The sequence below is a fragment of the Hyaena hyaena genome, unplaced genomic scaffold (assembly GCF_003009895.1).
Source record: "Hyaena hyaena isolate Hyena2069 unplaced genomic scaffold, ASM300989v1 scaffold_69, whole genome shotgun sequence".
NCBI lineage: Eukaryota > Metazoa > Chordata > Mammalia > Carnivora > Hyaenidae > Hyaena > Hyaena hyaena.
This window is the reverse complement of record NW_024080702.1, coordinates 1673801-1701135: the sequence shown is the minus strand read 5'-3', so window position 1 is coordinate 1701135 and position 27335 is coordinate 1673801. Positions and strand designations below refer to the sequence as shown.

The following is a 27335-nucleotide window of genomic DNA, read 5'->3' as shown; positions in this document are numbered from 1 at the left end:
CCACCCCCGAGCCGGCGGACAAGGATGGAGGGGGGCGCTGTCTCCAGCACGAGGCAGCCCATCGGGACCCCCGCCCCACCACAGGGCCAGAGGTCAGTGTCGGGGGACCGGGGCCGTCAGCAGGGAGCAGTAAGCCTACAAAGCACAAAGCAGCACTGGGAGGAAGGGCTCGCCCCCTTCCCCGAATCTCATATACTGAACGTGGATTTGATTTTTTTTTTTCTTAAAAAACTGTCTACAAGGACAAACAGCCCGCTTAGCACAGAGTTGTCTGCTGTCACCCTTCCCCAACTGTCCATGGGATCACGCTTAGTGCAATGGTTCCTAGACTGGCAAACCCGCATCTGGGGCCCAGAATGCAAATCTCTCCCGCAGGCTTTGCAGTCCGCCATCGCCGCGGGCAGGGCTCCGTTGCGGGCTGCTGGCCTCGTGCCCAACGGGGAGCCGCCGCCACCGGCTCTCTGCGCGTTTCAGTGCATAGATCCTACGAGACTTGTCTAAGAGACCCAGACGCAGAGAGAAGCGCACTCTGACGCGTGCACTTGTTTCCCAGAAACGGAAGAACAAGTACATTCCATCTGTGCTTAACCGGCCGAGCAACGCACGGGGGTGGGGCGGGAGGTGGGGGCGGCGGGCGGCTGCCGCGCGCGCGCTCAGTCTCCCCCCTCCCCCCCCAAGGTACAGGCTACACAATCTACGCGGGGAAGGCGGGTCGCGGTCACATTGAGTCAATTGCATACTCCTGTATGTAAGCGCGAGAACCACACGAGGTGGTCTAGTCTCCAGGCTCCAAAACACTCTTGATATACTAAACAGATCACAATAAGCACCCCGTAGTCAATAAAATGAAAAACAGCATCTACCTATCACATTAATACTGCAAACCAGATATATATATTTTTCTCTTACATTAAAGACATAACAGTGAAAAAGGATTGTACTGTATTTATCACCACAGACCCGTATTCTTTAGAAACTTTGGAAAATAAATGTCACAGTCCTATAGGACAAATCTTATGATTAGACTGTCGGCATATTGTCTTTTTTCTTTTTTTTTTTTTTTTAAATAAATTTTTATTAAAATGGCACTTGTCTGCCAATCTCTCTGGACCTATAAATGTTGTAAACACACGTGGCCCGTCTTCTGCCCCCGCTCCTTATTTCAAGCTGAGTGGGAGGCGGGTGGTGACAGAGCGAGACACCCGTGGGCGCCTCGGTGGGCCACCTGCCCTCGGCCCCGAAGAGCTTGTGTGAGAGCCCTGTCAGGAGCACACGAGGGTCACTCCGGCGTCCACGCCAGCGACCTCCTCACAACGCTCAAGGCTTTAAAACCACTGCCGTGCTCTGTGTTGCTTCCACTCTCTGAGAACGTTCACAGCTAGTTCGAGCCCATCAATTTCATAGAGAATCATGTGTTAAAAACAAGTAAGTTGAATGACCAAATAAATTAAAAATGTTTTAAAGCCCTGAGTTCATAGACTGGTTTTAGGAGATTTTTAGGAAACACGGGACTCTATTTTAATAAGCAGCTTATAGATTTTGGCAAACCATATTTCCTACGACAATGGGGTCTCATACAGGTCTGCAGTTCAAAATCCAAGTCTGAAATCCGGGACGGAAGGCATTCTGGAAAATGGAGAATCTACTAAAATCAATGACGTCTCATGTTCGATGCTGGCTGTCACGGAAGGGCTGGGCGTCCGTTGGTCTGAGTGTAGCTGGTCTCACGTGGATCCAAGTCCGTACACCATCGTAAACACTGCGACGCGTCAAGCAAAGTACATGGTGCGCAGCGTGTCCTGATGAACCTGGACGGCCTTTGCCAAGGCTTGGTGGTCTCGCCCGTTGCTCTGCCCGGAGGTATGGCTTCCTTCAGCACTGCGGGCGCGGGAGGACAGAGAGAGAGAGCGTTGCCTTAGCGCCCCGGCCGTCCGGGGGCGCGGCGGGGGACGCCGGCGTGTGGGCGCCTGAGGGCCCGGCCGCAACCCCAGCCGGCGAAGGCCCGGCACTCACCTGTCATGCTCTTTGTCCACCAGGTGGTACCTGGCACGGAAGGCCACCAGGTGGGCGTAGTAGGCCGGCGCCGGGATGGAAACGGAGCGCGTGCAGCGCACGTAGGTGTGACACAGCTGGTAGGTGAGGATCTGCAGCTCGTCGGAAGAGAAACGATTGTCATCCCAAAGCACGTGATAGTGGGAAGGCCTGCTTGTTCCCTAAAAGCAGATCAGAGGGTCAGAGGGGTGAGCAGGGGAGCGAGGCGTCCAGAAGTCACTTACACCAGGGGGCTGCGGAGACACGCCTTGGCCCCACGGGGCACGCGGCCCCTCAGAGGACACGGCGCCAGAACGCTTTGTGATGGAAAACTGTGGGTCCCTGCACCGACAGAGACCAGGAGCCCTGAGGTGATGGGCCACGAGACGGACCTCTCTGTGAGGCCTGCAAACGTGCGTGGCGGGGGACAAGGCTGAAGCCCGCCAGGCAGGAATTAGTTGAGGTACTGGGAGTCAGTACCTCTGTCACCTGCGCCCTCCCCACGGTGGCCCCATGCACACAGGACGCCCCTCAGGCCTCACTGGCGCACCTGGCCTCACCTCATCTAAACGGGGACCACGGCCACAGCACGCCAGTGGGTCCTTCTCCCCAGCACCCCATGGTCCCGGCCCTCCCCTGTTCACCACTAACTCCCCTGAGGACAGGCCAGAGACTCAGCCCTGCTTCCCCACCACGTCCCCGGCGCCCACTGGAGCGCTCGGCATGGGGTCTGGGCTCATCCCGTGCTTGCTGGACACACGCACTATGTCACAGAGACCGTGGCCTCACCTGGATGCCGGCATGACTACACAGGTAGAAGTCAAACTCGGTCGGGTGGGTGATTTTCGTGTCCACGGTTGTGCCTGCTGGAATGTTTCCACTTTTCCCAACCTTTGGTAACACAGGAAGCCATCAGACATGTCCAGGGGCAAGAGAGGGAAGCAAGCAAATCAGCCTCGCCCATGCCACCTTCTGCCGCTGGGCCTTCCTGACCACAGGCTGCGCCACTTTGACATCTTTAAATTAGCTATGGTATTAAAATAAAATTTAACACATACTAGCCAACAGAAGGAAATAGTTCCTGTTCTAGGCAGGCTAGAGTCATTTTCCCCAGGCCTCAGAAAGGCCCAGGCGGGAGACAGTGTCTTCCCTTTGCTGGAAAATCTGCGTGTGATGCTCAAAGAGCTCTTCATTATTATGAATCTACAAGTGTGTGTGATGGACACTGGACAGGTCAGCATCCACACACACACACACAAACACACACGTTGTATTCAAGGCAGGGGGCGTCTGGGTGACTCAGGTCACGATCTTGCAGTTTGTGGAGTTCAAGCCCTGCTTGGGATTCTCTCTCTCGCTCCCTCTGCAGCCGAACCCCAACGCGCCTGTGCGCTCTCTTCTGCTTCCCGTCTACGCTGCAGTCTCAAGATTTAGACTTTATCACTACTTTGCTATATATTTAAGTCTCTGTTAGCACCATACTCTCTTACTTCACAGGTTTTTAAATTGCATACCTGTATCGTATATATCCTGTAGCTTGCTGTTTTTGCTCAATATTTACCATTTTGAGATATATTCATGTGATACACATAGCTTATTCATATTCACTGCTGTACAATATGCCAGTATGTGGACATCAGAAACAGTACTGCAGTCAACATTCATATACTTGTCTCCGCATCCACAGGCAGGTGGGTTTTACCAGGGCCTATCTCTAGAATTACCCAACCGCACCCAAGTTGGCTATCAGTCTGCACCTCCATCGGCAGCCTAGGGGAGTCTTCATAATAATGCATTTACTTGTGCCAAGGACTATGCAAAGTGCTTACTTAGTGCATTAGCTCCACTGACCAGCCCCCCCGCCCCCCCGCCGCCCCGACATCCTTAGGAAGGTGATGTAGGGAGGTGTGTTCAGGCAGTCCAGATGCTGAGGGCAGATGAGAGCCAGGCTGTCTGGCTTCAGACCCTGGGCTCCTGACCACGGCACAGTGAGCACATCCTTGCCAACACTTGGCATTATCAGGATAACTATAGGAGTCCCCTGACTTGTCCCACTCTCAAAAATATTTTGTTTAAGATTATTCTTTGAAGGTTTGGTAAAACTTGCCTATAAAAAAATCTGGATAAACTTCGTAAACTAAGTAGTTTCCTCTTTTCTCCTATTCTCTGACACACTTTAAAATCATCTAATCGTAAAGGTTTGGTAAAGCTTGCCTATAAAACTCTCTGGGCCTGATGCCTTTTGGAAATGATGACTGGATTATTCTCCTGAGCTGATTTCAGTAATTTATGTAACTGCACAAACAATTCTTTGTATCTATTTCTAAGCTGTCTAAGATATCTACCAGCATAAAGCTGTTACTATCCCATGTGTTAAGTAACACACATCCCTTCCTGAGGTCATACATAGTTCTCTATTTGCTCTTAAAATTGTTACAGTTTCGTCTTTTTGCCTTGTTGAGTCCCGCTAGGTTTACCTATCTTCAAAGCAGGTTTTGTTTGTGTTAATCTGCTCTGTCTTCACTTTCTACTTCGTTATCTTCCTTCCATTCTGGAAGGCGGTGTGAGCCCTCTCAACTCCCCGCAGGGATGAAATCTCACTTCCACCCTTCTGTACTTTCGGGCTTCTTTCAAGGTTCTTTCTTATGTTCCAGCAAATGTATCTAAGTCTATATGTTTCTCTCCAAACACTGCATGAGGTCTGATGTGAAATGCTCGTTTTTATCCAGCTCTGATTACTTTCTATTTTTATTCTCTTTACATGTTCAATGCATGTACTACTTGGAAGGGAAGTTATCATCTCAGCCTTTGTTAAATGTCTTGTTAGTTCTACTGTTCCTTTAAAATTTAATCCTATGATAAAAAAATAAATAAATAAATAAATAAATAAAACGTGGCTTGCCCAACACTGAGATCTGGGAATCTCCTGAGATCGCTTTTGTGACCCCGTACGAGGCACCTTCCACAAGCCTTCCACGTGAACTCAGATGTCCACGGCTAGGCTCTAACTAACCATCAGATCTGGTGTGGTCGCTTAATGCTTCCCATTTCTAGCTTTTACTCCTTTGCGCCCGTTTCAGTTTCTGACGGTGGGGTGTTAAAATATACCCCTTTGACGGTGATGTGCCCGTTTCTTCTTGGAATTCTGTTGCTTTTTTGCTACACTGGTTTTTTTCTCCCCTTTACATATTTTTTAGGTCAGAGTGTTACGTCTAAGCTAGGTTGTGCTACCTTCTGGGTAGATCATCCCTGTGACTGTGACAAAGGATCCTTTTCTCTCACTAACAATCTGTACTCCGTCTTTCATTCATTCAGTCGACGTTTCTCGGCTGCTGTCCTTGCCCTGGTGGAGGGCTGCTGGGTTCTCAATGTAGTGTCTTGTCCCTTCTGGGAGGGTCCCTGTCCTTAGGCAGCTACCTGATGCTGGGCGGTTTAGGACAGTACGTCTACGTGGAGACGTATTTTTATTTACCCTGTTGCAAACACAGAAAGTATTTTTAACCTCAGGATTCCTGCCTTTCCTCAACTGTGGAGAATTCCTAGCAGTTACACCTACAAATCTTGCTTCTCTCTCATGCTCCTTATGGTGGGTTGGCTGGGAGACGTAGCCCTGGACCAGCTCCCTAGAGCCGCTTCCAACCTCCCGAGGGCCCCCAGTCTGCCATTTCTCACCTACTCTGTCCATTGCCATGGTTGCTCACTGGACCTTTTTCAGAGCCAGATCTCTGGTAATTTCTTTATTGGACAAACAGCATCTCCTGCCCAGACCTGTCCCAGGCCTGTGGGGTTTGCAGGTCCAAACGTCCCACCAGACTGAGGAGGGCCCTTCTCTAGTGCCCGAGGCTGGGTGCCCACGGAAACCCCCCAGGACCACAGCGGGGACGGCACCGGCACTCTGCAGGGCGGCGCAGGCGGACAGCTGAGCAGAGACCCACGTTTCTTGCGGCCCCACATCCCAGGGCCGCCCTCCTGACCGAGCCTCACCCTCTCGTTCTTGTCGGTGCAGAAAAGCCGAGTGTGGTGCCTCTTCTGTACCACTATGAACGTGATCCCTGGCTGGTAGTCCTTTTCCAGCTTAATACACGCCTCGCGGATGGCCAGTAACTCATGGTGGAGAACCTGGGGGTGGGGGGAAGAGAAAACATGCTTGCGGATTCTTGTGCTTTCATGGCATTTCTCTTTCTACCTCAGACCGCACCCCTTAGTGACACGTGCTGTCTGGCGAGTTCCGGAGCTCAGAAACAACACGCAACCGGGCTCTTAACACCTGCGAGCCTCTGCCTTCCACTGTGCTTTTTCGTTTATGTAATTGAGCAAATGAGCCCTTGTGGTTAAGTTGTTTAAATGAGATAATGCATTACACTGCCCAGAACGTTTTCTGGAATGTTCTACGTGCTCAGTGACTAGCATCCACTGTACATGGGAGTAACGAGGCACAAAGGGAGACAGATGCAGGAACAAATACTGGAGAGGAGGGGGGACTCTCGTAGAATGCACACTGGCCTGGGAGCTAGAGTGGAGTTCAAACCCTGGCCCTACCACCCAGTAGCCTTGTGGCTTTGGGAAGGCCACATACCCTCTCTGATGCCCACTTTTTTCACTTCTAAAACGGGAACATCCTACGCCTTGTAGGCTTGCTGTGAAGACTAAAGTAACACACACAGCGCCTGGTACATGGCGCCCGGCAGCCAGGCGCAATGACAGTAGACGCTGTTCCCACGCTTGTTCCCGAGGTAAGCGGGCAAACAGCGTCTCATGGTCAGGTGAGGGCTACCCTAGGGGCCACGCACCTTAGATTTCTAACCAGTGTCCTGATTAGAGGTCATGCTATGACGCTTCACAAATGCCCACTGTAAGACCCCCGTAAGTTCACAGAGTGACAAGGACAGAAAGGCACAGACCCCTCCTAGTAGGGATGGCCGTGGCCGAGGGTGAGGGGGCTGGGGGCACAGAAGCGAGGGGAACATCTCCGACCGAGGGAACACGAGAGGTTCTGCACAAGAGGTGCCTTCAAGGTCGCCTGGCACACATTGGCCCCCGCCCCCCACCCCAGCTCTGAGGAGCCCCGGTCACAAGTGTCGATTCTGTTCTTCCCGCCAACCCAACCGTGGGCCTCAGGGGGTCGAGCTGCTGCTTCTACTCTGGACCAGGAAGGCCCAGGCAGTCCTGCTCACGCCTAGTCAGGTGCCACCCAGCCTGTCTGTCAAGGGAGCCCGGGGGCCTCTGGGACACACCGGCGCGGCTCCCAGGATCCCCTCCCCCCGGAACCCTTCTCCCACAGGATGGGACATGGGCCCTGGCATCTGCTGCCTTCCCTGCCAGCGTCCCCCAGGAGGCACGTGCGGGGACGGGGCGGATGCCCAGCTGGAACTAGCTTGCACCAGCGTGGAGGAGACCGCTGGGGATTGAGCCCCCGAGCTCGGGTTAGACGGGTTCGATGCCGACCATAGGTCACCTCACAGGGAGGGAAGACAGGAGCAGAGCACAGTCTCCCCACACCCGCTCCCTCGCCTCTCCTCCACCGCTCCCCGTGTCTGAGGGCAGCCAGCCGGGCCCGCGATCCACACGTCACCCGAGATACGGCCGATCCCTCCACATCTGCATGGTGGCCAGTCCCGTTAACCCTCCTTCCACAGGGCCCCCACCTGCCTCTGTGGCCTCCACCCTGCAGCCCGCCTTTCACACTGCACACGGCGTCCCCCAGACAAGATCACGTCCCCACCCTACAGACTCTCCCACAGCCAAGTCCGTGTGCTGCACGTGCTGACCCAGACTCCACCTCCCCGCACTGCCCTTGAGGCCCGGAGCCCCCCCACCCCATCCCGGCACAGCCACCACCGTCCACGCTCTGGCCAGGTAAACTGTGGGGCGGGTGGAAACCGGGTCACCGTCTGCACCAGAGAACCAGACAAGCTGCCGTGCAGGACAGACGGGTGACCCCGAGGCGTGCTGAGACCACAGACAGGGAAAGCAGGAGGCGGCCCACCTGCTGAAACTGCCCCTCCGAGACGCCGTCGCGGTAGAAGATGATGCGGGTCGGCTTGAAGCGCGTGGACTTGTAGAACTGGATGAGGAGCTCGCGGACCATGGTGGCCAGGTCCTGGATGATCTCCTGCCGGTGCTGCTGGACCCGCACGGTGGCGCAGTAGCGGTTGGGGTGCGCGTCCATGCTGCCCACCACCTGCGGGGACACGCAGGCCGTGCTGGGGGGGGGCTTCCCGGAAGCCCCCTACTGTGGGCGTGTGCTGGGGAAGGGGCCTGCCTCCACCCTCCACTTCACATCGTGGTGAAGGCACGGCTGCTTGTCAGATGTTAACCTGCTGCCTTCACGTTTCTTTTCAGCACGTGGGCAGCAGCGGTCATAAACACACTGGGGGGAATAAACATCTGGTTAATGTGCGGGCGCCTGGGGGGCTCAGTCGGCTAAGCATCCGATTTCGGCTCAGGTCGTTACCTCCTGGTTCATGGGTTCGAGCCCCGCGTCGGGCTCTGTGCCGACAGCTCACAGCCTGGAGCCTGCTTCGGATTCTGTGTCTCCCTCTCTCTCTCCCCTTCGCCTGCTCATGCTTTGCCTCTCAAATATAAACATTAAATTTGTTTTTAAAAAGTTTGCTGAAAGTATCTGATAAAAAATAGGCAATTATTCTGAACCTTTACTCTGCTTGTGACCACATGGGGCTGAATAACACCAGCCCCAAGAAAACAACTTGTGTCGGGCTCCCTAGTTTTCTCGAAGCTCACTGCTCACTCAGAGAAGCTATCTGCGTATCAGTGCACATCCCAAGATTCTGAACCGCAGAACGGCAGGCCATCCCGAAGGCACACTGGCACGGAAGCAGTTGCCTGAAGGTGCCGACCAGAAGCAGCCGGGGGAACAGGACACACTTCCGCCCTGGGGCTGCTGTGTTCTCTGCCAATCAAACAAGAAGGGGCTGAAAATTATTTAACAAGGTCAAAGCCAGTACTGGTAAGAAGCACAGGGGTCTGGACTGCGAGCTAAGCAGGAGGAAGCCCATGACCTAACGCTAACTGGATAAAGGAACACGGCCCCTGAATAACTCTAGACACGCCCTGCTGGGGGCCCACAATGGTCCCTGGGGAAGCCTGCACCTCCTGGGGGTCTTGGCCTTCCCGCTGGGGATCAGCACCCCCCCTCCCCGCCCCCTGATCAGACGTGCCTCAGAGAGGAGCACCGGGCTGCCGGAGGGAGGCTCTGTCCACACATGTGACACGTCAGGGGCCTGCCTCTGTGGCTGCTCTATCAAGCGTTAGGACAGGTGGCTCAAAGCCCCTCCACACGGGGGCCTGAGGGCACGGCAGCCCCTATCGCCCCACAGAGCTCAGACCTCAGCCTCAGCCTCAGGAGGTCTTGAGCTGGGTTTTCCAAAGTTTCTCTCCAGCAACGGAGTTTGGCTTTTCTGGACTTCACATGTAAACTGAGGAGACTAATAGTGACCCCACGAGATTATGACTCAGTGTAATTATGTACCCGGCCCACAGCTTGGCACGCAGCAGGTGCTCAGAAAGTGGCAACATTCTTAGATTGCTCTGGAGGGTGACAAGCTACGTTCGATGGTGTCAGGCCAATGACAGACCCCACCGCAGCCCAGAAGTCACTTGGCAGTGCCCGCTGGAGATGCCGGGGACACACACCTTGAGCCCGAGGCTTCCCTCCCTCCACGTGGCTGCAGGACACGGGGCGTCCCGTCAGACACCTCGGGGGTAGCACCCCGCGCTGCGCTCCACAGGCCAAGTCCACTCTACTCTGAGTGCATCGTCCCTTCTGAGAGCAGCAGCCATGGGCACAGAGTGGGCACCTCACTCAGCCACTGGGGGCCGGACACGGCCAGCTAGCGCATGGGAAGCACGGGGCTCGGGGCCTGTGGAGCGGAGTCCCCTTGACGCCCTGACGGAACTCACGGGCAGAACGAGGGAAGGGGCTGCAATGAATTCTGGATGGTGTAATTACTTCATATTTAGTGTTTTCAATAGAAGCAGAAAACATGGAGAAGGAGGTGCGACATAAAAAAAAACCCTAGTTGCAGCATCCGACCCAGTGGCCAGAGCGCCGCCGGGAGCCTGGGCCACAGGCAGGGCCCTGCAGGACGGGAGCCACTGCACCGCCGGGCTCCCTGCCACCAAACCTGTGTGGTCTGGCCGGGCCTCCCGGTGGGGTGGACCCACTGCTTCCCGGACACAGGTAGGTAGCCACGTGCAGCATCCCCTCCAAATGCCCGTTTCCCATGACGCTCTGGCCACACGCTGCAAGGGCACCACGTGCCCTGGTCCTGCAGGCGGCTGGGCCAGGGCGAGGGTCCCACGCGGCGTAGGACGTCACCAACAGAGGACCTGGCGGGAAGCGCGGATACTCACGGCGGCGATGGAAGGCTTCTTCCCGTCCCCAGCGGGCGGGTGGGTGACATCAGCCCCCAGAAAGATGACGGGCTGCTGGAACACAGGCGGCCTGCAGAGGAAGCGGGAGCACCTTGAGTCTGGACCCCAAGGACACGGGTGCCAGCGTCACTTGTGGGGCACAGGCACCGTGGGTATGTGTTTAAAAAGGTCTGATGCTTTAAGGGCCTGTACCAAAGTCCTCGCTGGTAAAGTGACGCAGGGTCTGAGACCTGCTTCTGAATAACCCAGTGCGGGAGGGGTGGGGTTGGGGGTATAGACTACCAACACTGGCCGGGTGTGGACAGCTGGAGAGGCCGGGGTCAGGGATCTGTCTGTAAACACCTGGCCGTGTCCGCAGTGATCGAATACACTGGACTCCAGCCCCCCTTCCCGGGTCTCCCGGGGCTCGGCCGTAGCGTGGGGCCGGGTCACCCCCCACCCTGTCCCGGCACCCAGAAATCTCTCCAGACATCACCACTTGTTTCCGGGGTGGGGGGGGGAGGGGGTCTGCCCCAGGCGAGCGGCACACCGAGGGCTTCCCCGCCTCTTTGAAACGCTGTGTTCTAGCACCTTTCCCAAAAGACCGTGTGCACACCAGCTGCGAGCATGGGGTCACTCGCTAGCTTTGCGGTCTGAAGCTCACCCTCTCTATGGCTTACTTTTCCCTTCTGGAATATGGAGACAACATGAGTATTTCCCTCCCATGGTCGTTGTGAGGACTGAACGAGCACACGCATGTCCGTGCTTTCCGCCACGCTTGCTAGGGGCTGCTGACTCCAGTGTCCTTCCTGCTCAGTGACAGGAACCACCATGCACTCGCCAGCCCAGGCAGGAGGTGAGGTCACGGGGGAGTGGGGGGGGGGGAACGACCCCTGCAGGCTCTGGTGGGACAGAGCTCCACCGCCGGAGCCAAGAGGTGGGGGAAGGGCTTCAAGTGTGTGTGCCACGTGGGTTTGCACACCTGGGGGGGGCTCTTCCCCTTGAGGTCCCTGGGACATCGAAGCAGGGCACAGGCAGGTGCGCAGGCACCGCGTGGTCACTGCCGCCACTGCGTGTGTGGAGGGGACGGGCTCAGGGGAGGTGGTGCCGACGGCCTCCAGGCCCTGCTCCGGACAGCGCCGCCCAACCCCTCTCTGTGTGCCTCTGGGGTCCAGCCCCCGCCTCGCTCTCCCCAGTGTGAAGGGTCCAGGGACAGGCTCCAGCAGGAGCAGTCTGCTCAGCGCTGCCCCCTCCCCTCCACCCCTTCTCCCTGCTTCCTCACTCCTGGCGTCTGCATAGCAGTTCTGACTCACACCTTCAACAAGGAAGACCCCACCTGCCTGTGAACTGGCTCCCTCCAGGCGCCCTCCTCCCCCTAGTGGTCTCCCTAGTCCCCAGTCCTCATGAGCTCAACCCAGTCAGCACCTCCCAACCAGCCGCAGGCCCCGCCCACCAGACTTCCTGCTGCCGTGGCAACAAGACTCTTCCCCAGGTCCCCGCCCCCACACGGCACTAGGCTCTGTGGCAGCACCATGTGACACAGGGAGCACTGCCCTAGGGTCCAGGACCCAATGGGTCTCCTTTTGGGGGTGGGGTGAGAGGGTGGGGCTCTACTGCTGGCTCCCTGTCTCCACAACCTTTTAACTCTGAACTCCCCAGGGTAGGAGGCTTAGCATCCATCCTGTCTACACCCTGCCCTGGGGGATCTGAGATCTCGTCAGCCTGTGGATTTAATTCTGCTCTGCTGGGTTGCCCTGAACACGGTCCCTGAACCCAGACCCCTGTCCCCACCCCCCACCCGTGAGCCTCCCTCCAGCACACTTGTCCCGTTTCTCTCGCAGCCCAGCCCAACCCGCAAGCAGGCGCTGCAGCGCTGTCTTCCCAACGCCCGTCTCTGGGCCCTCTCCCTGCCCACCCCCTCCCTGCCCACACCAATGGCACCCCTCCGAGACGACGCAGGTGCCACTGGACCCGTTCCACCTGCAGCGGGAGCAGCCTTCTCGACCAGGGCCCTCCGGGGGCTGCGTCCAGCCCGGCTGCGGGGGCTCCCCCGACCCCTGCCAGCAGCCTCGGGGGCTCTCGGCCCTTTGCCACCTTCTGCTCAGGGCCGCCCTCCCCGGCAGCCTGGCCACAGCAGCCCCTGCTCCTCAACCTCCCGGGCCCGTCATCCCTCCCGTGATGTCACTGGCGCTCCCATCAGGTCCCACGTGCTGGGTCCTCCTGGGGAAGGGCTGGGACTCCGCCTCCTGTACTCCCTGCCATGGCCCGAGCTTGACAACCCAGGGCCTGTTCGCTGAGCCAGGGGCGCGCTGAGCCCCCAGCCTGCCCGTCACGGCCCCTCCCTCCTTCCCACAACCTGAGCGGATGGGCCTCGCCTGGCAGGGCCAGTCTCCACGCTCCAGTCTGTCAGGCTCTAACCCCAGGCTCTTTGCACTTCCCCGCCACACGGCGGCAACCTACTAAAGCCGCCTCACAGCGTCACTGGGCCTCCTTGGGGTGTGGTCCCTGGGCCACCCCATCGCTGCGGGCTTGCTAGGAGCGTCAACACTTGCGCCCGGCCCACAGGTGCCGGTCAGAACCTCCGCGGCTTAACAAGGCCCGAAGGAGTTCCGATGCTCCCCCAGGTGGGGCAGCCCGAGGGCAGGCTGGGGGGCTCCCCGCACAGCGGGTGCCTCCTAGCCCCTCTCCCCCAGACACACGGGAGTGGCGATAGCCGCTGGGTCCTCCGAGTGCCACTTCTACCCGAGGGCAGTGTGGTTCCCGGAGGGGGGGTATGGCCAGTAATCTGCTTTTACCCGTGCTTCCCCTTCAGACGTTAACCCCACTGCCAAGATCCTTCGCCGAGAAAATCTCCTCACTGTCATCACGGAGACACCTCTTCGCTGCAGCAGAGGCTGGCCAGCCCTCGGGAGGGACAAAAGCTAACCCTAGCCCGCCCCTCAAGCGCCCAGGGCCCCATGACAGGCCAGGGGTACCCTGCAGCCCCACCCTCCCCTCCCCTCCCCTCCCCTCCCCTGCCAGCCCCTGATCCTGACCCTGGCCTGGGATTTGCCAACAGTTGCTCTGCCCGCATCAGGTAGCCTCCGTCACCGGCCTGGCCCGTCTCCCGCTCCAGAGGCGAGCTGTCACCAGGGAGGCTCATGTCCCAGCCGCTCAAGCTGAGCTGGGCTCTGCCCCGTCACTCCCGTCACGACACCACTGCCCCCCCACCCCCCTGCGTCAGGACCCCTGGGCCCTTCTCTGCCCTCACGTCATTCAGGGAACCTGGCCGCGGCACCCTGTGACCTGCAGACTCCCATTTTCCCTCAACTGCGAGCCGCCGAACCTGTGCCTTGCTTCCCGGTGGGCTGCGCCCAGGACGGTGGCCGGCCTGTGCACTGCTGCAGCCCACCGGGAATCACGCTGACGGCCCACGCGTGGCAGGTAGTGTGCGTGAGGGGGGGGATCCTCACCTCCCCTGGGGCAGCAGGATGTTGTTCACGCCTCCTAGTTTGACGTTGATCTTCAAGCAGAGGTTGGACAGGGTCTGCGGTGTGGTCCGCTGCACGTTCTTCATCTGCACACACTGCGTGGCCATCCCCAGCACTGTGTCTCCCACGCGCTTGACCTCGGCTGTGGAACCAACCATGCACTCACTGGCAGCTCTCGCCAGGCCTCTGCCTTAACGAGCCCTCACCTCCCCCCGCCCCCCACCCCTGCGGGGACCCAGGTGAGAACGCGCGACCCTAGCAGCCGCACCTGTGGCCCATGGCGCAGGGAAGTCACACCCAGGCCCTCTGGGTCAGGGTGGTGGGGGGCTCACTCCTCAGCAGGCAGGAAGGCCATTTCGGCAGCTTCCAGGGCTGTGGGCGGGCGGTTTGGGCACAGCCAGGCTGGAAGGGAGGGCGAGGCCCGCCCACCCTCTGTCATGGTGCACAGCGTGGTTAAAAATAAAGACACTGGCATCCCCAAAATCCACAGCAAATGCAAGCCTGACATCAAAGAGCTATCTAGGCTTCAGCCCTGGTTCTGGGTTCTTTCAAGAAGCAGCTGTCGGCTGCTCGCTTGGGAAACAGGTGACGTGCGGACGGGAACGCTGATGGCGTTCTCGTTGCTCTTTGCGTTCGCAGCTTGGGGGGGCGGGTTGTGTGGCTTTTATGCACCTGGTTCTGTCACTGTCTAATTGGGAAGCAGCTGGGGAGCCTCAGGGCACCCCACATGCCCCTGGGTTCTCATTCCAACACCTCCTCCACTGGGCGCCTCTGGGCTCCCAGAGGGCTTTCTTTTTCTTTTCTCTTTTTAAAATGTGTATTTATTTTGAGAGACAGAACAGGAGCAAGGGAGGGAGAAAGAGAGAGGAAGAGAATCCCAAGCAGGTTCTGCAATAGCAGCACCAGAGCCCAACGTGGGGCTGATCCCACAAACCGTGAGATCATTGACCCGAGCCAAAACCAAGAGTCAGATGCTTAACCGACTGAGCCCTCCAGGCGATCCCCCCAACCCTTAGCTTTCGATGGCTCTCCAACAGCCACCTCGCCTGCCCTGAGGTCACCAGTCTATACGCACCATGGCCCTGGGGCTTCCTGATAGGGGGCTAGGCCTTGTCTCTCTCTGAACTCTCTAGGCCTGGGGCAGCATCAGAGGCGCCAGATAAGCATCAGATGAATGGATGAGCAACCGCCCTCTGGTATGAAGGACTCTGCTGAGCTTCCAGAAAGCTCTGAGGCGGGCACAGAGATGTCACATGGAGGATGACGGACGGTGGCCCCGGCCATCACTGTGTGTGCACTGGACGAACCTTCCTCCGTCCAGCCACCATCATGTTGGGTGGGGTGCACGTGCTCGCCTCTGGGACCTCTGGCCTTGGATGCGACCAGTGCGGGCGGCAGCCATCACAGACCCCCATCTTTCTTAGCTCACGGATGGGCCAGAAAGGAGCACCCCCTGATGCGGCAAAACCACAAAGGGCTCCGGCTGCGCTACACCCACGGAGGTCACGAGCAAAGCCAGTGGGGCCACCAAGCCTACCGTAAACGGGGGTTTTGCCAGGCAGGATGACCACCACCAGCTGGAGGCCAGCGTACGTGTTCTTCAGATGCCTGAACATGGGCTCCACGCTGTCCGCCCCCTGGGCGTATTTGCAGAAGCACGGCTGGCCCTGGATCGGCATCCCGGCGTCCCGCGAGATCTTTCTGAGCTGCTCCGTGAAGGATCTGGAGGAGAAGTTTCATTAGACTTGAATGCACAGGGAGTAAAGCATCCAGACCAGCCAGAGGCCCCAGGTCAAGGGCACAGCTTTAACAAGCAACCCCAAACCATTTTCATTGCCATCAGAATCTAGGTTCAAGATCTGGACGTGGCTGTCAACATGCTAACTATGGAAAAGGGGTATGCTGAGTACACAGGTGTGGCACGCTGAGTGCACGCGTGGGGTATGCAAGGAAACAGGTGGGGTGTGCTGAGGACACGTGTGAGGTAAGGAAAAGTCACCTGCGGCTATTCTGCCTCGATAAAACAGATGACTTCCAACCACACACACCCGTGTGCCTCACCCTGTGACACTCCGGGTGTGGCGACAGTGCTGTCCCTTTAGAGCATGCACGGAGCAGCTGCCACTGGCCTGGCAGGGCCAGCTGGCTCCCCGGTTCCGGCACAGACGCCAGGACTCCGTGAACGGCCAATAACGTCAGAGAGGAAAACCGTGAATGGCCCGTCCCCTTGGGTCCCCCGCTATTCTTGTGCGTACAACTTGACTGGGGCGACAGTCGTGGGAGAGAACCAGACAAACCCACACCACGGTGACACCAGCAGTGACTGCCAACAGGCCTGGTGAAGCCACGGTGGGGGAGGGGGGACACGGATCAGCAGCTGCTACTTTAAACTTCGGAATAAAAATAGCACCGCCTTCCACAGTAAGGGCGAGGACACTGTGATCCAGTGGAGCCAGGGCTCGACCCCCGTCTGAGTGCAGTTCTGTCTACAGGTGGATGTGCTGCGGGGCCGTCTGGCTCCAGGCAACGTGAAACGAAGCAGCCAAGGCCAGGGCGCGGGGAAGAAAGGCACCTGGTGTTCAGGCCCTAACCTGCTTGCTTCTTAGCTAAGCTGCTCTGTGCTTCCAGCGAATTCTGCTGGTGGCGTGGAGGACACCTCTGACAGCCTGTCTCCTGGACGTCAGCTCTCAAGAACTTTCTGAGCCACTGCTTTTCAGAACCACCCTCGGCTACAATGTCAACAGTTATACTTTTCAGGCTTTGAGTTTCTTCCTGTTTCCACCCAAGACAGGTGGGAAGCAAAAGCTTTCTTCTCCCTGTGAGGTTTGTTTGGTGCAAAAGCATGAGTAACGAAGCTCTATGGTTTTTATTTTTTAATTATTAAGTAGGCTTCATGCCCAGTGCGCAGCCCGGTGCAAGGGCTTGAACTCATGGCCTGAGATTAGGACCTAAGGTGAGATGTAGAGGCCCTGGCGCCCCAAAGCTGCATGGGTCTGGTGCAAACTAAGGGTCTGCGGCCAGGCCAGGAGGATATCAGAAATATGAAGCTGAAGTGTTTTTTTTTTTTTTTTTTAATGTTTTATTTATTTCTAGGAGAGATAGAGACAGAGTGAGCAGGGGAGGCTCAGAGAGAGAGGGAGTAACAGACCGAAACAGGCTCCAGGCTCTGAGCTGGCAGTCAGCACAGAGCCCGACGCGGGGCTCGAACCCACAAACCGCGAGATCATGACCTAAGCAAAAGTCGGACGCTTAACTGACTAAGCCACCCAGGCGCCCCTGAAGTGTTTTCTATTTTTTTTAATTTTTTTTTTTTAATGTTTTTATTTATTTCTAGGAGAGAGAGAGACAGCGTGAGCAGAGGAGGGTCAGAGAGAGAGGGAGTCACAGACTGAAACAGGCTCCAGGCTCCGAGCTGGCAGTCAACACAGAGCCCGACGCGGGGCCCGAACCCACGAACCGCGAGATCATGACCTAAGCGAAAGTCTGACGCTCAACCGACTAAGCCACCCAGGCGCCCCTCCCTGAAGTGTTTTCTTAAAGTAACTTGAATTCACCTAATATAATTTTCTTTTTTGTGTCTAATTTTCAAACTTATTCTTCACTTTCTGTTTTATTTCTTACATAATCTGCACTGCTTCTCCACTCTCCCTCCACTAGGGAGTCTGAAAAGTAAAAGCAGCCTCGAGGCGCCCACGTCTCCTGGCCAGGCCCACCCCAGACATTCGCTCTGGGGCAGGGAAAGGCTGCCACTCCTGCTACAGACACCAAGCTGTCCCCCAGCGGCCCCGCCTATTCCCCCCCCCCCCGTCATCTGCTCCACCCCCACAAGCGGCCTTACTTCAGGTGGACCTCCGTGCACTGGCGCTGGGGAGCGAAGCAGGCAATGGCCCACACCTTGATCTCAATGCCCGTGTGAAACTGCTTGTTCCTCATGTCCCAGACGCCCTGGACAGGGGTGGCGATCGCTTTATTCTGCAAACAGCAAGACATTTAGAGTGAGGGAAGATGGGAAACCCAACCTTCTGAACTTGGACTGTGTTTCTTTCCCCACCTCCGCTGATTCCCCAACCAGATGGTGCTGCTGAGGCTGGGAACTGACCTGCCCAGCTCTGCAAGTGGGCCAGGGATACCAGGGTGGTATGGGCCAGGATGGAAGGAAGGACGGAAGGACGGACAGGTGGATAAAGAGGTGGATGGGAGGCGATGGATGGATGGACGTGTAGACTGAGAATGGATGGGGTGACGGATTCAGGGACAGCGGAGGAAGGATGGAGGGAGGGAGGGCTGGATGGAATGGCAAGTGAAGAGGTGGATGGGAGATGAAGGAGGGATGGAGGGATGGAGGGATGGGTAGACAGAGGAAGGGCGCATGGAGGGAGGAGTGGATACAGGCCCAGGACTGCAGAGAGGCCCAGAGGTGCACCCAACCTCAAGGGTAGCCTGGAAGAATGGAAGTTCCCTGGGATGCTACAGGAAGGCTTCCTGGTTCAGAACATACTCTCATTTATTTTACCTCCTCTGTGATCACAGACACAGCCAGGGAAGGGAAGACAAGGTGCTTCTTCCCGGTCCCGAGCCGGGGAGCAGATGGGCCAGCTGAGACCCCTCCACTCCACTCCCCGCGCCACTGCCTGTGGCTGTTCAGGGAACGGAAGCTATTCCCACTTGTGAACAGCAAGCGACGCGTCCACCTGATTTTGTCACCTTCCAACCAGGAAGGACCAGGCTTCAGCACCACCAGCCAAGCAATCTCTGAATTCCCTGCAGTGATTCTGGAGGACAAGGACAATCGGGAGGGGCCCCGGGGAGGAGGGCGGGGCTCTTCAGGCCTGCGGGCACCACCAACGCCGTGGGCATCTGAGTCCCTGTCATTCAGTTGTTTTTAGTGGGAAACGTTTTTAATTTACAAAAGTAACACAAGCCTATTGTGGCCCCACTGGCTCCGTGAGTGAGAGAAGGCACCACCACCAGTCTGCTGTTCCAGGCTCAGCAAACACATGCTTCACAGACATGGGCTCCAGCAACACCGCGTTTCTGAACCTCAGCGCGGTTGACATCTGGGCGACGCTGGGCACTGCAGGATGCCACAAGTCTCTGTCATCAGACCCCAGCCTCCAGGCATTGCCAAACGTGCCCTGAGGGCCATTTAATGTTTTGCTCTGAGAATGGACAAGGAATATGGTGATGAGGCTCATCTGCTCTCATTAAAATGCTTTGGAGATCTGGAACAATTTGTTCACCAGAGAGGCACTTGAGTGGCCCAGTCGGTTAAGTGTCCAACTCTTAACCTGGGCTTGGGTCACGATCTCACAGTTCATGAGACTGAGCCCCACATCTGGCTCTGTGCTGGCAGCGCAGAGTCTGCTTGGGATTCTCTCCTCTCTCCCTGCCTTTCTGCTTACCTGCGTGTGCTCTCTCGAAATAAATAAATAAACATTAAAACAAATTTTTAAAGAGGCATTATAAATCTTCAATGCCTACCATTCTAATGTTTTTGCAAGATAAGATTACAAGAGTAACTTTATTTTCCAGATCATTCCTGTATTTACTAAGACGCAGAATGTTGACACAGGCGTGTGCTGGGGCAGTGAAAAACCACCAGATTTGTGATCTTGGTTTCACTACGTAATGCGGGCCCTTCTAGGCATCTCTACCTACTTGTGAAAAGAATCAAACGCTCTTCCTCCCACAATTGCAAGAAGGGTTCAAAAAGGTGCTATGTTTGCACGGTGTCCGGACACAGGCTCACACGTGAGCCTTGCTCAGAAGTCCTCTTTTAGAGGATGGGGACCAGGACAGGACCCCCACGCGGAACACCGTGCAGTAAGAGGCAGAATGAACACGCCTTGCATCACGTATGCACGCAGCCGTCTCCAAGACCTCTACGGGCTCTACGAGAAAGTTTTAAGTGAAAAGAAGCGTATTTCATACATCACTATCTGCACCAGAAGGGATGGAAAAAAATTGTAAGTAATGCCTAGGCATTTTTACAAAGGATAAAGAGAACACCAATCACTTCCTGGGAAACCACCCAAGACGGAGGGAAAGAGATTTCTTCCTGTAATTCTTTGTTTTCTTTTTTAAGTAGGCTCCATGCTCAAGGTGGGGTTCGAAGTCATGACCCTAAGATCAAGAGTCATATGCTCTTCCGACTGAGCCAGCCAAGTGCCCCCTTCCTGTAGTTCTGTGTACCTTATGAAGTTTGGAACATTTGATTTCATTTTTGAGAGAGGGAGAGGGAGAGAGAATCCCAAGTGCTGTCTGCACGGAGCCTGACTCAAGGCTCAAGCCTATGACCCCGGGATCATGACCTGAGCCGAAATCAAGAGTCGGACACTCAACTGGCTGGCCACCCAGGCGCCTCTGAACTCTGGAACATTTGAAAAAGCAAAGCCTGTGTTTTATAGTAAGAAAGGGGAAAACCCTACAAACAAAACCAGACCTTGCCACCGGTCCTGAGGACAAGCGTCAAAGGTCCAGAGTCCCCTAGAATGCTCCCGTGAGAGCCCGCGGTCTGTGAGGCTAAGGCCCCAGCAGGCCTGTGCTCCTCACCTGGGGGGCCGGCCCCGAGGGAGAGCACGAAGACCCTGCTCACGAGCTCTGTCAGGGCTCGCGGACAGCACGCCTCACTATGCACTGATGGAGCCAGGCATTTCATGGGCAACAACAAACGAGCAGACACAGGAGCGACTGACGGCTCTGCCTGCCAACAAATTCCTCTGAAACAGAAGTTAAGAAAACAGAAAAGCAGTATACACTTCTGGAAAATAATTCGTCACTGGCCCATCACACAAAGAATAATGTTTTTAGATGTTGATGGGATAATAAAAATCACCTGCTGAAAAGATAAAGGGTAATTCTGGAAAACTTCTGACATCACCCAGGCAAACCCGTCCTTCCCGAGGCCCCCTAACGTGCACCGGCTTGGCCCGGAGTGGGAGGAATCCCTCACCTGGACCACGGTCTACACTTCTGGTCATGCGTCCGGCCTCAGTGGCGTCAAAAGATACTGCTCCATCACTGAGCGGCAGACAGGTCACAGACACCCATAGGCAGCCCCCCCCACCCGCCACCCCTGCCCCTGCCACGCACGTACCCTGCCCCCGTAGAGGATGGAGGGCGGCTGGAGGACCCGGCCAGTCACATCTGTCATCTCGTCTTTGACCATGATTCCAAATTCACGAACATACGGATCTGTATTAAAACTTGCACTTCGCATCTTGAAGAGGAAAAAAGAAAGCAGCTGTGTTCACCCGAAGCTTCAGGGGCTCTCCTGCCCCACAGTCCCCGGGGGTCCCCACCCTAGGGCTGGCCTCAGGCCCTGGGCCCCGGACGCTCACCAGCTTGCTAATCTCTTCTTGCCGATCTGGCGCTGACCTTGCAGTAGCTCTGATCATGGTTGAGGTCTGATTGTCGGTCAGCTTTTTGATACATCTCTGTCCTGCTACTATGTTGCAGACCTAGGAATGAGAGACCCAGGGCGTTGGCACTGTTGAGGGGGGGGGTGTGCAGGGGCTGAGCTTGGGAGGGGGAGCAGGAGCTGGGGGGGCTGGGCGATGGCTCTCCCTGTTCTCCGATGCGGTGTCTGCCCCCGAACCCACCAGAACAGCACGCCTGGGGGCTGCCTGGGGGCTCCTGGGTGAGCCTAGCCCGGCACCCACAGGACCTAGGACCCTCCCGGGGCGGGGGCATGAAGCTGCCTGCTGACGGGAATGAGGCTGGCCTCCTGGACCGGAGCGCAGGAAAACTGGCTGGGGGTTTGAGTAATGGGACAGGGAGAGAGAATTTAAGTTACTGACACGAAAGAGTTAAAATCGGGGCCTTAGTTTTAGCATTTACTCTTCCCAGGATTTTTCCAGCAGGAAGGGAATCTTAGAGGAGGCGTTAAGAAACTGTAGCTTTTCTGAGCATCTTCTACCCTGTGGGAGGGGCCTGCTGGGTGCAGGGCATGGCCTCCAGGGACACGTGACAGTCCTCGCACCGTTTCGTTCACTCATTCAGTTTCATTCACGGGGAACAGTTGTGACAGGCGGCCCGGGCACTGGCCTGAGGCCTGGGCAGAAGCACGACCAGAGGTGGGGCCCTCCCGCTGGTGTCTGTCTACACTGCCCTGCCCACACTTCCTCGGCTGGTGTCTGTCTACACCGCCCTGCCCACACTTCCTCGGCTGGTGTCTGTCTACACTGCCCTGCCCACATGTGGACAGCACGGAGGGGCCCGGACTTGCCTCGAGGGGAAGGTAGGTGTGTTTCTGCTCCTGTCCGACTTGTAAACATGGGAGGTGGGGGTAGCGCAGAACCAGCTTGTGCCTATCCTTGAAGTACTGGGCCACCGTGCACTCCACCGTCTGCCCGCTCTCCTGCTGAAGCGGGAATCTGGGGGGACACAGAAGGGGTCAGGCCGGGCCCCCGGGGACAGGCCGTGGACCTGCATGTGGCCAGCTCCCCTGGGGCTGATTGCTGGGGGCTGAACGAGGCGTATGGTGATGTGTGGGGCACATGATCAGGGACCTTCAAGGGGTCAGAACCAAACCATGCCCTCTGGGTAAATAGTTCCTAACCCATCCCGTCTCCCCTGGAGTTGGGAAATGAAGACTTCTCACACGCATGTAACATGCAATAACCAGAGGCCACAGGTGTCTACACTATATGCAAGGATTTCGGGACAAATGAGGACAGAAAGGTCTGGGTGCATTCTGGCCAACGCTGGGCCAGGACACAGGGCAGGGCCTCCGGACCCCCGCTCCCTCCCAGCACCAGCTCAGCACTGAGGACAGGAAAACAAACAAAAACGACCCTCTCTCGCCTAAAAATTCCAGAAGAAAAATTGACAGGGAGCTGCCAACCTGTCCCCAGCCCATATTTTATGTCAGCGGGTGAAGTTTAACTCTCTGAGCCAGAGATTCAGTGCTAGAATTTTTAGCTCGAATGAAATAACCCTTTCCAGAAGGGTCACTGCTCTACACTATGCTCATCACAGTGGAAGCGAGCGCCACCGCCCATGCGGGTGGGACAGTAAGGTCGTTTACGTTTGGTGGCTGGCGGGTCGCCGGGTCACGTTGCAGACGCGGTACTTCCTCTTCATCTGCCCGCAGTGCGTGATCTCCACCTTCAGACCTGACAATACAGAGCAGCCCAGCTTCAGGGTCAAGATTCTTCCTGGGCACCAGCTTGCACAGAGGCTGTCCTTACCCTGAGAGGGAGGGGGACCGTTGGGCTGGGCCCCTCTCACCCACGGGGACGCCTTCAGCCCCAGAAATGCCAAGGCCAGAGGCTGGACATTGCTCTTAAAGATGAAAGAGACCACGTTGGCTCAGCTGAGACTTTACGCTTCCCCTAGGATTATTTTTAGCAATGGGTAGTGTGATGGCCTTTACAAAGCCCTCAGGGAAGGACAGGTGCAGGGGGGAGGGGAGGCACACATGACCTGTGAGGCGGGCGACAGGTGCCGGCCACCCCTCTGAGGCTGGGCCCAAGCCAGGCCACTGCACTCGGGCCGCGTCTTCTGGAGCGGAACCCTGACTTGGTGGGTGTGGAGGCTGCCACCATTGTGAGGACCACCTGACAAGACCCGAGAGCGTGGTCCCCACTCCAGAGCAGCGTGAGGTACCGACTAACCACACCGGCGCTCTCTGGTCCCAGCAGCCAGTGACCTGGATGCCACTGGTCACTGACCTCACCCTACACAGACATCCATTTATTTTGAACATCATCATTCCTGCTCTGTGAATGGGTTCAATTTATCTCTGTGCTAAGTCATCTGACGGCTAACCTCTCTTGCCCGCTCCCCCATCCCCGTCAGGACTTCAGACGGGGCCGCAGGGCCCCGGCCCGATGTGCGAGGCAGTCACCCACCTTTGATTTCTTTGGTAAACTTTACCCTTTGGGAATCTGTCAGAGGTTTCTGTTGTTCTTCAATACTTTTAAAATCCAAAACTTCACAAACAAACTCGATTACTGGCTGTGCCTTATAAAACGCAGTTGCTGAGACTACAGGTGGGAAAAAGAGAAAAAAGCAAAAGCAGGGTGTGGGGGGTGCCCGGTGGTGCTCCCTGCATGCCCACCCGGGCTCTGTCCGCCTGGGCCCTGGAGTTCACCTTCGGGCTTTACCAGTGGGACAGAGCCAGAGGGGGCAACAGGTCATGGCCAACAGGAAGGGGGTCGGTACAGGCCAAAGTCACCCTCTGAGAATAAAATCAGGATTACACTAACCCCCAGCAGATCACAACAACCACAACTTTGGACCCAACCGTGAGAGGCTCCCAGGGGGCCAGGGCCCCCCAAACCTGGAGGAGGCCAGCGTGAAGGCAGCACGGGAGGCGGGCCCCTAGTCAGCCACCAGGCTGAAAATGACAAGGTGAGTTGAAAGGTCGCATCGGGGACCCGCCTGAGATGCAGCCCCTGGGGGCCGCCTCGGCACCCAGAGCCCCTATCTCCAGAGAGCCCTGTAGGCGGCTCTGATCAGGTCTGAGGGGCCAGGTGGGCACAGAAGCTCCGGCTCTGACAGAGGCCATGTTTGGAACTGGTCGCACAGGCGCTGCCCCCCCCCCCCCCCCCCAAAGGCTGGGGCTTTGCTTACCATCAATGTTCAACATCATTTTCCAAAGAGAAGGTCGGACGGACTGATGGAAGCCAAACCACACTTCCCGGCCCCCGCCCAGGGGGTTGGAGCAGCCCTCGGACGCCGTGAAGAAGGAGCGGCCCACGGGGGTGTACCTGCAATGAGACCCCTCGCGCGTCAGGCGTGCCGCTCACATGTCACCCGCGCAGGCCAACGCTCACTGTCGCCAACGACCCCGTTGCCCTCTCCGCACAGAGGCGCCCTCACTGAGCCGTGCCGCTGCAGGCACAGCCCTGGGGACCACGGCCTCACCGTGGGGCAGGGCGAGCAGCGTCCTCAGCGCGCTGGACCCCAGACACAGGCGTGGCTGCGCAGGGCCCCGCGCCCCTTGATGCCGTGGGGCTCACATCTTTCTAGAAACAGGCCGTGTAGGGAGGGTGTGCCGAGACCGTGGGACCGAACCAGCCCCAGGATGGCGGCGGGGGGGGGGGGGGGGGGGGGGGGGGGCACAGGATCCCCTGGGGACACGCAGCTCCTTTGCAGAGAGACGCCCTCCCCCCTATATGGGGAGGAGGAGACAGGATGGAAAGGTAAGTGCCTGAGGAGACTCGAGCACCTTCCAGGGGCCAGCTGCTGACGGGGCGCGGAGGGCAGGGAGCCCCCTTGATGCCGTAGCAGATGCGTCCTCAGAGCAGCAGCGCCGACGGTGCCGGGTCACCCGGGCCACATGGTGGCCAATATGTGGAGGCCGCATGACCCTTTACAGGGGGCACCGTCCAGGGGACTGTGCGTGGGAGCCCCGCACTCTCCCCCTCAGACAAGCTCGTCCTGCCCCTTTTTCTATTATTTTTCTATAATGAAAGTAGGCTTTCCTCCTGATTATAAAAGTAACATGGTAATTAATTCAAAAGAACTCAGGAAGTAAAAAATCAGAATTCACAGTAACTCCTGCCACCCGTTTAAAACACACATTCAACATTTTGGCAACTGCTTGTCTGGGTTTTTTTTTTTTTTGCACTCACCTGCTTCCCTGCCAACAACAGCCCTAAGTACTCACGGACTCTACCCTGGGGGCCGGGGGTAGGAGGGGTCCCTGCCAGGAGGGACAGCCTGCCTCGCATCCGGTCACCCCCACCCAATCTGGAGGCTGAGAACACCAGGGTCCCTTCAGAAATCTAACAAGGTGCTTCGGAGCACCCACTCTTGTGCCTACAAGGACAGAGGCAGCCCCACCCTCCCCTGAAACCTCAGGCTTCTGTCGGTGCCCGGAGAGGGGGGCACGGGGCTCATTTCTCCTTCTGTCCCTGAGGCCCCACTGAGTGCCCCACACGTGGAGGCAGCAGGCGTCCTGGGTCAGAAACCTGAGGTCTGGGGATGGCAAACCGGCCTCACGCAGGAATTAGTGCAGTCCCACCATGTGGTAAACTGTGAGCCACTCAAGTGTCCGCCTCCCCTCTGACCCGCCAAGTTCAGGCGTGGCGATCTGGGGGAGCACAGCAGCCCCGGGGAGCAAGACAGCTGGCAGGTGCGCCGTGCCACCTGCCGTCTCAGCCGTCCGTGAGGAGGGTGCTCGGCTGGGTATGGGGCCGGGGTGGCCTCCCGCGACCACAGGTCCCACGCGGGAAGGCCACAGAGCAACATGACACGGCTCACACAGTCAGCTGAGTGAAAAAAGGACAGCCAGGCTGCACAAAGACAGGCCATCCCTCTGCCCCACGTGGGCCTCAAACTCACAACCCCGAGATCAAGGGTTACATGCTCTATTGACTGAGCCAGCCCGGTGCCCCTGCTGGTTTATTTTTATGTTAAAACTTTTTCCATGTTAGTCCCCTTATAATTTTCATCATAAAATCCAGGACCATCGCTACCCCGATTCCAAATTCCACTCCTCCCTGGAGAGAGGTTTCACGTTCGCCAGGCATCACTCAGGGTGAGGCGCAGACGCTCCCGGCTCCTTGGTCCTCACCTCATCGATGGCAAATGCCTCATGACCACGTCCAGGGCCTGGATCGTCTCAAAGGGGACGCTGGGCAGCCGCCCCGAAAGTGCATCGTGTAACGCCTGTAAGCTCACACAGGACACCCACTTGATGGACACCTTGAAGATGCGGTCCTTCCCTTCTCCAGGCAGCGTGACCTCCAGCTCCACCTGCGAGGAGACCCAGAACACGGTCATTCACACCTGCCTCTTCCTGTTTTCCTTCCTTTTTAAAAGTAGACTCCACCCGGGGCGCCTGGGTGGCTCAGTCGGTTAAGCGTCTGACTTCAGCTCAGGTCATGACCTCACAGTCCATGGGTTCAAGCCCTGCGTCGGGCTTTGTGCTGACATCTCAAAGCCTGGAGCTTCCTTCAGATCCTATGTCTCTCTCTCTGCCCCTCCCCCACTCGCTCTCTGTCTCTGTCTCTTAAAATAAAGACATAAAAAAAATAAATAAATAAGTAGACTCCACTCTGGGCATGGAGCCCAACTCAAGACTTGAACTCAATGACCCTGAGATCAAGACCTGAGCTGAGATTAAGAGTTGGATGCTCAACCGCCTGAGCCTCCCAGCTGCCCCTCACACTCGCTTCTTAAGAAGCTACTGGGAGGTCAAAGGCGGTAGTCAGCTCCCAGATCATCTCTGGGTAGGGAAACAGCCGGTCCCTCAGACAACCGTTCGCACTTGGGCACATGCACACCCCCCCCCCAGCCACAAGACCTGGGGCTTCTGCCCAGTCCTGCATACAGAGCTCAGGAGAGGTGAGCACCCAGAGACTTCATCCTGAGGAGGCATCACCAGAACGGGGCGGATTCTATATGGCAGCTTCTCCGCCTGGGGGTCCAGTCAGGGGTAGGTGGGGGGTGGGGGAGGGGCGGAGTGTGACACAGGCGGAGGCTGCTTCTGGAACATAGGAAGGGGGG

General features: G+C 57.2%; 1 protein-coding gene across 3 annotated transcripts in view; it reads right to left on the bottom strand.

The window, feature by feature from the left end:
- Positions 1-875: 875 nt before the first annotated feature.
- The window catches only part of AGO2 (argonaute RISC catalytic component 2), a 100584-nt gene continuing 74124 nt past the window's right edge, over positions 876-27335 (bottom strand). For 2 of the 3 annotated variants that reach the window (XM_039232982.1, XM_039232983.1), the window contains 16 exons: positions 26401-26582; positions 24453-24589; positions 23729-23863; positions 22903-22990; positions 22102-22249; positions 21215-21334; positions 20971-21093; positions 17713-17846; positions 15412-15596; positions 13857-14016; positions 10405-10495; positions 8018-8212; positions 6016-6150; positions 2821-2922; positions 2014-2213; positions 876-1878 (listed from right to left, as the gene is read on the bottom strand). In XM_039232982.1, coding sequence (XP_039088913.1) covers positions 1770-1878; positions 2014-2213; positions 2821-2922; positions 6016-6150; positions 8018-8212; positions 10405-10495; positions 13857-14016; positions 15412-15596; positions 17713-17846; positions 20971-21093; positions 21215-21334; positions 22102-22249; positions 22903-22990; positions 23729-23863; positions 24453-24589; positions 26401-26582 — 2244 coding nt within the window. In that variant the 3' untranslated portion in view covers positions 876-1769. Of the gene's footprint in view, positions 1879-2013; positions 2214-2820; positions 2923-5217; positions 5505-6015; positions 6151-8017; positions 8213-10404; positions 10496-13856; positions 14017-15411; positions 15597-17712; positions 17847-20970; positions 21094-21214; positions 21335-22101; positions 22250-22902; positions 22991-23728; positions 23864-24452; positions 24590-26400; positions 26583-27335 lie in introns of those variants that run through there. The other variant, XM_039232984.1, reaches the window with a different exon arrangement.